Raw genomic sequence first — 12908 nt, 5'->3', positions numbered from 1 at the left:
CCTGGTACCCTATGATTACAAGGCGACGACACTACCACTGCGTCATAGGGGAGCACCCCCAAAAAAGTATAATGTAGAACAACCACCAGTCACACAAAGTTCCAAAGTATTTACGATGGCACTTTTTGCGAAACTTGGTTCGTACTCCTGTACAGGTGTCAGCAGTGGCAGCAATTAGGGGCGGGGCCGAGAGAGTGCAGTTGCCCCCCCCACTTTTTGCTACTTTTGCACCACGCTAACCTCATGTACGAAGGGAAATTAAATTATCCTTGCCCCCCCCACTTTTTGCTACTTTTGCACCACGCTAACCTCATGTACCAAGGGAAATTAAATTATCCTTGCCCCCCCACCCCGTACATTTGCACTTTGGCCCTCTAGTTTTGGAACCCAATCGCCGCCACTGGGTGTGAGCGATACAAATGTTTTCTAGCAAGGAATAAATGTCTGCAATTTCAAATTGATAAAAGTTATGAACATTTTAAGTGCTCCTAGAACAGTTTAGAATCTAAAAGTTGGCAACGGTGACTGCGTGACTCATGTATCTGGAGACGGTGCAAAACCGGAATGAGCGTTCGCTGAAGACAAGCAAGCTTCGTCTTGCAAGGCCTTCCAGTTACCCGTGGGCTTTCGATGCTTGACGGGTCAAAAACCAGGTATATAGTTTTACTCGCCCGCCCGACCAACCAGGCGGGCCTAGTAAGCGATTCTGGCCGTTGTGCAGCCCTCTGCGCACAATCTCTTTATTGTAGCGTTCAATTGGATTAGCGTGTGGTGAATATGGCGAAGTAAAAATATGCTTGATGTTCTTGGAGGTAATAAAACTTCGCCACTCCTTAGATTTAAATTGTGAACCATTATCACTTAATATAATTAGACATGCAGGATAATGATGAAAATACGATTGGTTTAGTTTATTGATAATTTCCATAGATGAAGCTTTACGCAAAAGAATAACCATAATAAATTTACTTGCAAGATCCACTATACTTAGTATATATTGATAACCTTGAGAAGCTGGTAACGGACCAATCAAATCTAATGAAAGGAATTGATGTATTTTAGGAGTTAATATGTGAAGATCTTCTCGTGTGACACGTTGCACTCTCTGCTTTGACTTGGCACATTCAAGACAATTTCTCAGATATAATTTAATGCTGGCTTTCATGTTTGGCCAAAAGAAAAATTTTGAACACTTTCTGAAGGTTTTTGAATAACCAAAATGTCCACATAAATCATGATGATCATACAGTACCTTTTCCACAGCTTTTTTAGGTACAAATATTCTCCAGTGTTCAGACGCAATAGATTTATAGAATAAGATATCTTTATGCATTCTAAAATGTCCTCTGATTTCGAACTTAGAATCTCCCTTGTTAATCGCAATTCTTAACTTTTGACACTGCTCATCGTTCTGTTGAGATTGTACCCAATATTGTGGAGTATCTTGGGATAGGAGATCGATATTTGTATTCTTAACGTAGAGTTTCGATGTGAATAAATCTCCCTGTGCCCTTGCAGGATATCTGCTTAAGGCATCAGCCACAATATTGGTAGAACCTTGAATATGTTCAACAGTAAAATCGAAACTTTGAAGTTTTAATGCCCAGCGGTTTAGTCTTGGGTTTAAACTTCTAGCCGACTGCAGCCATGAAAGTGACTGATGGTCACAATGAATAACAAATGTTCTTCCACTAAGATAAACACTAAACTTTTCTACTGAAAAGAGGATAGCAAGACATTCAATCTCATGAGTTGAATAAGTTAATTCTGTACCACGCAATACTCTACTAACATATTGTATTACTAACGTTTCATCTTCATCTGATAACTGCCATAAAACTCCTCCAATTCCAACTTTGCTTCCATCAGTGTTAAGATGGAAAATTTTACTAAAATCCGGTTGTGCTAATACATCAGGAGATGTAACTAGCTGTTTCAAATCATTAAAAGCTTGGTGATGATTCTCCTTCCAGTCCCACTTGTTATTTGATTTTAGTAAATCATACAAAGGAGCAGCTATCATTGCAAATTTGTGAACAAATTTTCTCCTCCAATTTACTATTCCTAAAAATTTCCTTAGAGCCTTCTTGTTTTGAGGAACTGGAAAATCCATGATTGCTTGGTTCCTTTCAGGATCAATATGAATGGTTTCTCCAGAAATCACATGGCCTAGGAAATGTATTTCAGTTTGGAAGAACTTGCATTTCGACAATTTAATAGACATATTAGCTGTCTTCAGAGTTGATAAAACATAACGTAAATGTTCTAAGTGGTTTTGAATTGATGGAGAGAATTAAAATATCATCAATATAAACAATCAGGAAAGAATTTGTATGATTGCCAAATATTTTATGCATTCTATCAACGAACACACTCACGGCACTTTTGATTCCAAAAGGCAAAAAATGGAACTCCATCAAAATACCTCTATAAGAAAATGCCGTAAATTTAAACGACCTTGACGTCAAAGGAATCTGAAAATAACCGCAACTAAGGTCAATAGATGTGAAGTATTTTGCTCCCTTCAATCTTTGTAGTAATTCCGAGATAGGCTCTACCTGTGTCATCGGAGAAATTACGTGTTGGTTTAATTTACGGAAGTCGACCACTGGTCTCCATAAACCTCCCGCCTTTGGGACTATGTGGAGTGGATTCCTATAGGGAGATGTGCTTTCTTGTATGACGCCCCACTGTTGCCATTTTTGTAACTCTCTTTCCATATCATCCCGTCTAGCATAAGGAACAGGGTAAGTGGGTGCTATTATTGGCACATCAGTATCCAATTGTATATCGTAAGCTTCCACATTTGCTCTTTTAGGTCTGTCAGAAAATAAAACTTGGTATTCGAGAAGAAGATGAAATAACTGATCCAAACAATCAGATGGAAGAGTATTGTTCATGTACGCTGCACGCCGAATATCTTCCTCCGAAGCGATGTCAGATGTTCCTTCAATTTGTGAAGTGGTTGAAATTGGTAATTTGCAAGAACGTACTATTCCCTTCATTGACGGAAAACTTTCTTCAGATTGCACTAAAAACGGAGCAATTATTTCCTGACCTAATGAATTCGAAAGCATGACGGTTGCGTTGCTGTAATTTATAATCGCCTTATATTGCCACAAAAACGGCGAACCCAAAATTAAATCAGCGTGTAATTGTTTGACAATATACAGTCCCATGTGGAAAAACTCATTTGCTATTTGAACTGTTACATATTTGAAACCCATTACCTTTATACGTTGATCTCCTGCAAAGCAAGCCAATTGTATTCCTTCTAATTGTTCCAATTTTGCTCCTGGTATAATTGAACTTAGAATTGTCCAGATTTTATAATCTAATAAATTACACTGACTTCCAGTATCAATTAAACAGTTTAAAGACAGATCCGCAATTTTACCTTGTATTTCTGGATTCTCAATTTTTGGTATTGGAGTACCGTTTTCTGACATAATCCACTCTGGTTCAGAATCGTACCATTCTAATAAAAATGCTACAGATAAAACTTTATCTCTGGTAACGCCTAAAGATTTAATTTTATTATAATCCTTCAGACATTCCTTAACATGTACTAAATAAAGGTTATTAACTCTACCATCCAGCTCCTTTGCATTTATTTGTGGCAAGGTAAATCGGAGCATATCACCCTGCCTTAGTTGTTTAAGTAGTTAGAAGAATGTGCACTTGTGGTAGTAGTAGCAGTCGGAGTTAGGTGTTCCATATTACGCTGCAAGTTGGTGCTGCCTACTGTAACACTATTTTCCTGTGAACTATGAGATGCATTACCATACTCTATTGGTTGTTCATTGTAATTTCCAGTTCTACTATATCTTCTGTTATCAGATGTTGGGGTATTGCCAAGTCTGAAATTCGAATTATTTACGTTATTATTAATTCTTTCAGACCTTACAAACTGCCTTCTTGAGGGATTGCGTTCAAATCTTCTGGGAGATGGGCGATAATTTACATTGATTCCTGCATTTTCGGTCTGTGTTGTAGAATCATAAGAATTCCGCTCCACATTTACTTGCCTGACGAAGTATTTTGGTCTGTCGAAACTTCTCTTCTTATTAGCCTTGTCATCAGAATCTGTATTATCACCGGGCAAAGATAAACTTTTATTCTTTTTGCTCGAATACAAATCAATAGTCCTTAATTTCTGCGTCAGTTGCTTAAGATCTGTAATATTATGGCAGCCCACATTCTTTGAAATTGACTCAGGTAGCTGCTTCAAAATCATCCGTATTACTTCAATTTTGTTTGGAGTTTCCACAAGGTTACAATAAGCAGAGTACGTTTTTAAAGCGTATGCTTCCAATGACAAACCTGAAGCTGGGTTGTATTTTCTTGATCGTAACAATGTCAACTGACTTTTTAATAACTCATTAGATGCAAACTGATCAAGAAATTTATGTACAAAGTCCTCATAAGAAATGAAACTCTTCTTTTCACTGTTGAACCAGTAAGCGCCTACATTATAAAAACACTTACGAATTATACATAATTTATACTTGGGAGGAACACCAATTATGTTTAACATTGTAGTTAGTTGTTCGATAAATTCTCTAGCAGACTGTTTTGAAACATCTCCTCCAAAACGTGGCAATTGACTGAGTTCACTAACTCGTGAAAATCTATTAGAGCATGTATCAGACTGATTATAAGAATTCCATGTAGAATCATTATTCAGCCACATCGGGTTATAAGTACAGTTTGTTCTAGTACAAGGACTATGATTTACATTTAAGTCATCAGGAAACTGATCATGAATTAAGGAATGACATGTACTTTGACGTTGTCAACCACATACTGAAGTTTCAAGACCTGTGAAATTGTCTTTATTATCACAAGCAACATAAGTTCTAGAAGGTATGGAATTTCTGTTAGATGTAGAACAAATCTGCTTTGATGTGTCTGTAGCACATAAAGAACTAGGTGCATTATTTTCAGTATCACAAGTATGTACGTGCTTATTATCATACAGTAAAGAGTTGTTCAACGAAGAAAAACATGAATGGTTATTGAGTGAACATGTACAATTGATTTTGTCAACAGTAGGATTGCTATTACTAAATTCAGTATTATCTAAAACACAATGCCGCAATGCATATGTATTCTTGCCCTGTGAAGTGGAAGCTTTAGCAAATTTATTTCTACTTTTATTGTGAGCAGATTTGCCCTTGCACAATTTGGTTACATTTTCCTTTACAGAATTCACTTCAGCATCAGATGTATCATAGCCGGAAGAACATGTATGAAATGTTTCGCATTTATTGTGTTCACTAAAAACGACGTGCTTTATTTTAGAATTTAATCTTCTATCAGTTTGGCATGCTATGTGCCTATGTTCATTAACAAGTGCATCAACATTACTTAGTTCTTTATCTGGTTGTAGAACGTCTCTAACCATACTAGTACAAACAACATCGCTTTGCTCTAAGTTAATGCATTTCTCATTTAAATCCTTAAGCATAGAATCAAATTCTTGCAACTTTACCTGTGTATTTGATACGTGTTGTTTTAACTCATCATCATGATGGTCTAGTTTTGATTCAAGATCACTGACTTTCGAATTTAATAAAGTTACTTCATCATTTATACGTTCATTTAGTAACCTATTAGCTGATTGACAAGAATCAGAAACCTGCTGCAACTTATTTTCTACATGTTGGAGTCCTTCGTTCAGTTTTTCAGTACTTTGCTGCAACATAACCAATTTTGTGCCCCAAACTTCACAGTTTGTTTGTAAACTTTCGCGCAGCGTTTCAGCGTTCTGATCAAGTCTATCTTGTAACCTATTCTCCAAAGCTTCAGTGTTCTGAAGTAACCTATTCTCCAGCGTTTCGGTATTCTGGAGCAACTTCTCTTGCAACCTATTTTCCAGAGTTTGATTGATTGATTGATTTAGTTTATTTTACTTCGCGTTTTATGCCTCTTGGCTAATTTGCGAAGATGGGGATGAGTGATGAAATGATGAAATTGATGAATGGACATTCACAAACAACCAAGCCCGACCGGGATTCGAACCCGGGACCCTTGGCGTCGCAGCGCGATGTGCTAACCACTCGGCCACAGGGTCGGGCTATTTTCCAGAGCTTCAGTGTTCTGAAGTAACCTATTCTCCAGCATTTCGGTATTCTGGAGCAACTTGTCTTGCAACCTATTCTCATGTTGGGCCAAACTCAAGTGAAAAGCAGATAAAATTTGGTCAATATTGGGATTTACTGTATCCAAGTATGATTTTAGAGTGAATGGATTGAATTCTGGCTTGCATGCCTTACAGTAATAGTCTTCTTTCATAGAGCTGAATATTACCCAGTGAATAACTGTAAGACCCCTACAATTTACGTGTTCCCATTTCTTGCATGACGTGCATTCTATCATGCGAGTGTCAGAAAATCTGTCCTTACAACAGAGTAAATCTTCCATTTGCTTACCAGAATTGTCCTCTTCGTTGCTTACTTCAGCAACATCACTGAGATCCGGTTGAAGGCACACACTACTTCGAAGCACGTAAGGCACTTCTCTTTTCTTCATTGTAGCATTATCAGTTCAGTTCGTATCAACTTACAATTTTCGGATCCTGGCTCTAGGTCGCCAATTTATTGCAACTGTCCCCGGTGTGGAGCAGTTTGTTGCAATATTTTAAATAATAATAACTTTTCAAATGTTACTTAACAAAATTAGTATATTAAGCAATTTCTACCGTCACTATAGTTACGAATAACAAACAAAATAACATCAAAATTGAAAAGAGTAGCACAACAGAATTTTCTTCATTCTTTTCAGATTATGCTCACAACTAAATAACAAAATATAATTGTAAAATGTCTTTAAATTAAAGAACTGTTGCAAGTGCCAATACTGGAAGGATCGTAGCGGGCTATGGTTTACTTACATACCTGTTCGTGAGGCTCAGAAGTCCCAGTTTGGTCGACACGTGCCGTTCGGATCCATAGACTGACCTGGCGGGCAGCTTCCTGGAACATCTATGATATGTTTAATGTCTATGTGCCCTGCTGGTGTACTCGATTCGGGCTGAACAATACCTACTCGGAAACCGAATCTATCCAGAGCGTTCAACCTTCCACCAGCCAGTTTCGCTAACATCATGAAAGCTTCTATGAATGCCTCCTTATCTTCTGCTGCAGTAAATTCGCGCGAGCTGCCAACTGTTGCCAGGTCACCGAGAACAATATCACTCCACGCGAGGAAGAGAACACTGAGGACGAGATACACTGAAGTAGCCATGATTGTTAGAAAACAGGTCTAATGGCTGTTGTTTTGAGAGAATATACGTAATTTGCTGTTTCGTAATGTTCCTGTGGAGATAAGATTAAAACAAAACGCTTGAAGCGATCTTCCTGTCTATTATAAATATACATCCTGTAAATTTTCTTGTTTTTCTTAGACTAAAGGATATCACAACGAATCCTATTTCCGGTTACTTTCCTCTGATTGAATCTGGCAAGAACTGTCACAGTTTGAGTCAAGATCACATATAAACCGATAGAGGACGTTAGGTAGTCCTTCTGTAGGTACACAGGGAAACAAGGTTAAAGCTATGGCGTAGTGGTTGCGTCGCCGCCTTGTAATCAAGGGTTCCCGGGTTCGATACCCGGTGGAGGCACAAGTGGTTCGGGTCCCACTTTAAACTGTAGGTCCAGTCCCGATTAGCCTTACTGTACATAAAGTTGACTTAAAACACCAATTCAACAAGGTTAAAGCTAAAGACATTTTAAATTTCATTCATCCTTTACTTATCTGTCCGATAGGCACGTTATATCCGATCTCCCAACTTATACTTGTTAAAAGTGTAGAATTAAATTAATTTCATGTCATTTATATAAAATGATATCTCCTTCCCTGTGGTTTATTTCTAGTTAAACATTTCATATAACTAGTCTCTCTTTCAAACAGTTCCTTCTTAGCCAGTGTCCTAACCAATTGGGGTGTTCCACATAGTACACCCACGTAGTACACTCTAGACTGCATTTTGTAGACAAACGAGGCTCCGGCGTCTGAACCTACGGCCAGCATAATCCTTGTAGGGCTGTGTGTGTGTTGTCTTGTGTTTTGTCCTTATGTGTGCTGAGTGCCCCTATACAGCGTCAGCTTTTAATCGAAGTCAGAATGTTTGAATGTTTTAGTAACGACATTACAGTTAATTTAGATAAGGTAAGGGGCTGGACCCCGTACAACGTGACGGGTGCAAAATAGCCTTTAAGTGCTGACGCACCCAAAAATTCAAATTCAAATCCTGAACAATTATTTTTCTCTTCTTGATAATCTCCTTGCTCTTTTTCACTAACTGTTGCCTGACTTCTTGATAGTGTAGTATGCAAATTGAACAGTGGTTATGATACCACCATAAGACCTCTCCAATGGCTTAGTGGAAAGGAAACATTGCCATTTTGTAATCAAGGGATCCCGGATTCAATACCCGGTAGAGGCGCACAGTGATTCGGATCCCACTTTAAACCATATGCCCAGTCCCAAAAAAATGGATTTAAAACAAGTACTAAAAAACTCAGGATTGCACTTTGAACTACATTCATGTGTAACTCCATTCATGATTAGCCCTAGCAAAGCGTAAAAGTAGACTTAAAACAAAATATGTTCAAGCACAGTTTCTCTTCTGTCTGTTCATTTGACACATTTCTAGATTCTTTTATAGTCGCTTCTCAATTCGCAGTTTTCATATTTCTGTGCAATGAAATACTTCACTCCACACAAACACTCCATTAGTTTTTTCTTCAAAGGCCCACAGAAAATATTTTTTGTATTTAAGGCTTCCTTCAAGACCTACTGGACAGGTAAAAAGACAACACCTCTCGGAAATGACTTCCGATTAGCGTAACCTGCTGCCAAGCCAGGGATTCTGATTTCAAATCCTATGCAACAATATGTTCCACAAATTTATCATACAGCCGTGTCATTGTAATTAAGCTAGCAGGAAAAAAGTCGACGTAACAATAATCCATGGTAAAGAATTGGACATGTCTGGTTTATCCGAATACACATTTATCTAATTCAACTGGGATTCTGAGTCTAGATTAGTTATTCAAATCGTCAAAGATTCAGATTCACTCATTTCTTCCTCCAGTACAGTTATGGACACGTCTGAGTTATAACGACCCCATTAACTTCCAATGGGATCATTACAACCCAGAAATGTCCGTGAGTGTACAATTGTGTTCGTGTAGCAGTAAAGTGTTTGACGGAAGTTTCGTCGACACCATACACCAATGTATTTTATTTCTATTCTGCTGTGTCTGCTCACCTAAGAATCATTTGTAATCTATTTCATGTACAACCGAAATGATTTCCTTTCTACAGTTCTAGAATTCTACCACGGATTTAAGCCCCCAGCGTCCTCCCCATTGTCATTTTAGTATTCTTGATCTGGGAACCACTGACTCCCCCACAGACAAAATTTTGATTATTTATTCCCCTTCCTGGCTTTGAAGCGACCTGTGAACTAGAGTGCTGTAGTAAGAGAATTTCGCTTGAGCGTAGTTCTCACGGACGACGCTAGATAGAGCACGGAATTTAGAGCTTCTTCGCTCTAGCGAATAACGCTCGAACGGGCAAAACGAGCGGTATACGCTCGAAGCTCAGTGCTACATGTATAACCGTACTTTGTGGTAGTGGGTCCTGAAATATGAATCATGAAGACTCAGTGAAATTGAACCTTAAGTGAACATAGTCATTATCTTCATGCCAAAACATAGTCTAGTCTATCTTACCAGTGCAGTGAAATGTGGAACAGATTATTGTGGGCTGAAACTGCCAGGACGAATTTTTTACATACGATTATTGTCACATTAAAATGATATTCCATTGTAAACGCTCGATCGTGGGAGACCCGAATGAGTTCGAGAGTCTGAACTTTCCTATGGGGTGGAAGAACCCTACTTCTTGATCGTTCCATTCAGGAAGGAAGCTTTTGCTCCTGGCTGTAGCAACCAAAAGTGTCCACCCTGTAAGCCCATAGTGTACACTCAAAATCGAATGAAACGTCCCCCCTTACGGATATGCAACCCGGAATTTTATATCATCTAGTTTCGCCAGGAAGAGCAGCTCGCGAGAAGCGTAGTGTTTCCAACTCTTGAATCTAGCCAGAGATTCAAGCGACCGGGTGGAGATCTTGCTTTCCTCTTGATTTGATTTCAACGGACAACAAGTTTATTTTGAGAATGTCTCTGGTAATAATAACAAGTGTTATTAACATTTATGCTTGAGTTTTTTATTATTCTTTTACCACTTCCGAGCGAATATGTGAAGATTTTTTTTTTCATTTTGCAATAACGCTTTCGGCACTTTTCCTTCACAGTTATTCTTTTTGTTTTTAAATTGTTGGCGACATCTGATTTGGAAAAAGTTCCACGAAGTTTGTTTTAAGTGTAAATGCATCTGGACAAACAGTGTAGAGTAGGATTCGAACAACAAATATGAGCTTCCGTCGCGAATCGAACCAGCGCTCCATTGATTATGTTTTCTTTCCACGTTTATTAAAATTTGCTTCCTTCAGCCTACTTCATATTGTCATATATTTCAATTCGTATTCCCGTTTTTTTTTTCATTTGCATTGTTCGAGCCGTGATAAGTTTTTCTCTTAATCTAGTTATTCGAATATTTTCATACTTTTTTTTCTCGATTTTCCATTCGCACTCATTACAGATTTCGGTATCGCGCTTTTCCATATTTTCAGTAATTTAATTCTCTTGTGTATAATTCCTTTGACTATTTTTAATTTGCCCTTAGTCCGAATCAAGAAAATATGTTAGGAAATTTTTCCCGCGTAAATCTTATTGTATGGTGGTGTAAAATTGATGCCAGCTTTTTCTTGCGATAAGGGTTTTGAAAGTGCAAGGGTCTCATTTATTAACCATGGTTGGAAGGGGGGAGGCGGAGGCGGAGGGGTGCCAGAAACTTTCCAGACGGAATATGCCTGAAACGAATCAGCAGGTGGGGTGCTGAGAAGGCTAGGCTATCTGCGAGCGAGGGGGAGGGGGTGACGAGCAACACTGCCACAGCGAGTCGCTGTAAATGATTTCATCGTCTGTGCTGCGTGAAACCGGTTCTTGGTGCTCCTATACTTTTCCGATACATTTCTGCCAGCCTTTTTAGCGAAGCGAGGTCATATGTTCCAGATTCGAACTCTGGTCAGGCATGAATGTATCACTGAGTTTGTCCCGTCACAATTTTATAAATTGATAATTCATCCGTATTATCGCGATTAACTCAAGAGGCAGAAGAGTGATGTAAAATAACCGAAATAGAAATTGACGCATTTGTGCCTGGTGCTAGTGTAACGACGAAGTTAACTCTTTATAAATGATGAAATAGGTAGCCCTTGCGCTCAAATACACTTATACCTTGGCAAAAAAAAAAAACTACTACTCTTACTACATTTGGAATACAGCCAAGAGCGATGTAAAGTAATGCAATTACATTGTGACTGTTTCACATCCTGTAGTTTTTCATAGTCTTTCTTTTTCTCGTAGCGGGGACGGGGGTTCATTCATTACAAATATCTAGGAATGGATTTAGCAGCAATCCGTGATATACTTAAATATCATAACATGCTGCGTAGCCAGGGTTCTTGGGTCCTAGCCTCTGATAATTATGAGTTTTTCTTTTTCGTTGTTTCTTCAATCTTCATAAATTTCCCTGAAGCATCATTCATCCTCTGTCGCCATTGGCTATATTTGAAAGTTGTCATAAAATGAGCAAATTTCGAAAAGAAAACACAAGGATCTACTTTTCTCATAGCTCGCCAAACATGCACATTTCCGTATTTTATGCTTTCAGCGCTATCATTATTCTTGGCCGGCAATGGAATTGAAGCAACTCTCACAACTAACGTAAACTACATGTCACTCAGGCATGACAATTCTCGCGGGAAAAGTGGATTTTTTTTTGGATTAGCACATGGTAGCGCAATAACTATCTTCTGGCCTGCTAGATTTAAATCCGTACTTTTTATTCCAGTTGAGTGATTGACTCACAATTTCGCCACTGAAGGTTTGGGTTGTATTTGGGTTATACGTATTGTGTTTTTGGTGCACTATGAAAAAGCAATCCCAAAGGTTCGCACTGAACAGAAAATTGTGTGCTTTCCCTCTCTCTCTCTTCCAACTCCGTCCCTATCTCTCACCCCACGTCCCCACTATTTAGGTAAATTGTTGTTAGAAACATATTTTCTGAAGAATATCCACATTGAAAATAATATTCCCCAATTGTTTTGATAGGGCATTTCTATTGCTCCGAACGAATTATCTCCGTAAGAGGACTAGGGCCTCCCCGATGGCGCAATCGTAGATTCGTCACCTTTTAATCAAGGGGTCCCGGGTTCGATACCCGGTGGAGGAACATAGTGGTTCGGAACCCACTATAAACTGTAGGTCCAGTCCCAATCAGCCTTTCTGTGCACAAAGTGGACTTAAAAAACAACAATTCAATTCAATCATCTTATCAATATTTTTAAATCTGCATGCACCTGCTTAATTTAATAGATTATACATTTATATTCATTGCAGGCAGAAATGTGCGAGAAAACAATGCATTCTTTTTCAGGGAATGCATGAGTCAATAATAATAATGTATATTTTACGGTATATACTCTTTTATATTGCATTGATTCAATAGTATCCTTATTTCCTAAAGCAAGCGTGAGTTTCTTTGCACACACCACGCAGGCCCTGCTTGACGTAAATCTCAGATGCAGTAACTTCACGGTTGCCTTTTGCCACCACGCTTTGGCTTTAATTCGAGCCCCGGTGGGTGCTTCGTTCGAGATCCTGCAGCAGTTTTACTCGTATCTATGCCTTGAGCATGTCACTTGCAACGGAACCAATAAAATGAAACTTTCTGCACCGGAATGGGCGTGAAACTCTACATGCACC

At 38.6% G+C, this 12908-nt stretch overlaps 2 protein-coding genes across 4 annotated transcripts in view; one reads left to right on the top strand and one right to left on the bottom strand.

The window, feature by feature from the left end:
• LOC145992074 (uncharacterized) overlaps positions 1–12908 on the top strand; it is a 184408-nt gene that overhangs the window by 13932 nt on the left and 157568 nt on the right. The window lies entirely within an intron of this gene.
• Positions 1–12908, bottom strand: part of LOC145992075 (uncharacterized) — a 94320-nt gene that overhangs the window by 16959 nt on the left and 64453 nt on the right. The window contains exon 1 of one of the 2 annotated variants that reach the window (XM_083128285.1): positions 6900–7256. The exons of the other annotated variant lie outside the window; for it this stretch is intronic. Within the exon in view, the coding sequence (XP_082984411.1) occupies positions 6913–7248 (336 nt within the window). The 5' untranslated portion in view covers positions 7249–7256 and the 3' untranslated portion in view covers positions 6900–6912. Of the gene's footprint in view, positions 1–6899; positions 7257–12908 lie in introns of those variants that run through there. 2 annotated transcript variants of the gene reach the window in all.

This window comes from Lepisma saccharinum, chromosome 9 (genome assembly GCF_977018435.1).
Source record: "Lepisma saccharinum chromosome 9, izLepSacc3.1, whole genome shotgun sequence".
Lineage (NCBI taxonomy): Eukaryota > Metazoa > Arthropoda > Insecta > Zygentoma > Lepismatidae > Lepisma > Lepisma saccharinum.
This window is presented reverse-complemented; position numbering and strand designations above follow the sequence as displayed.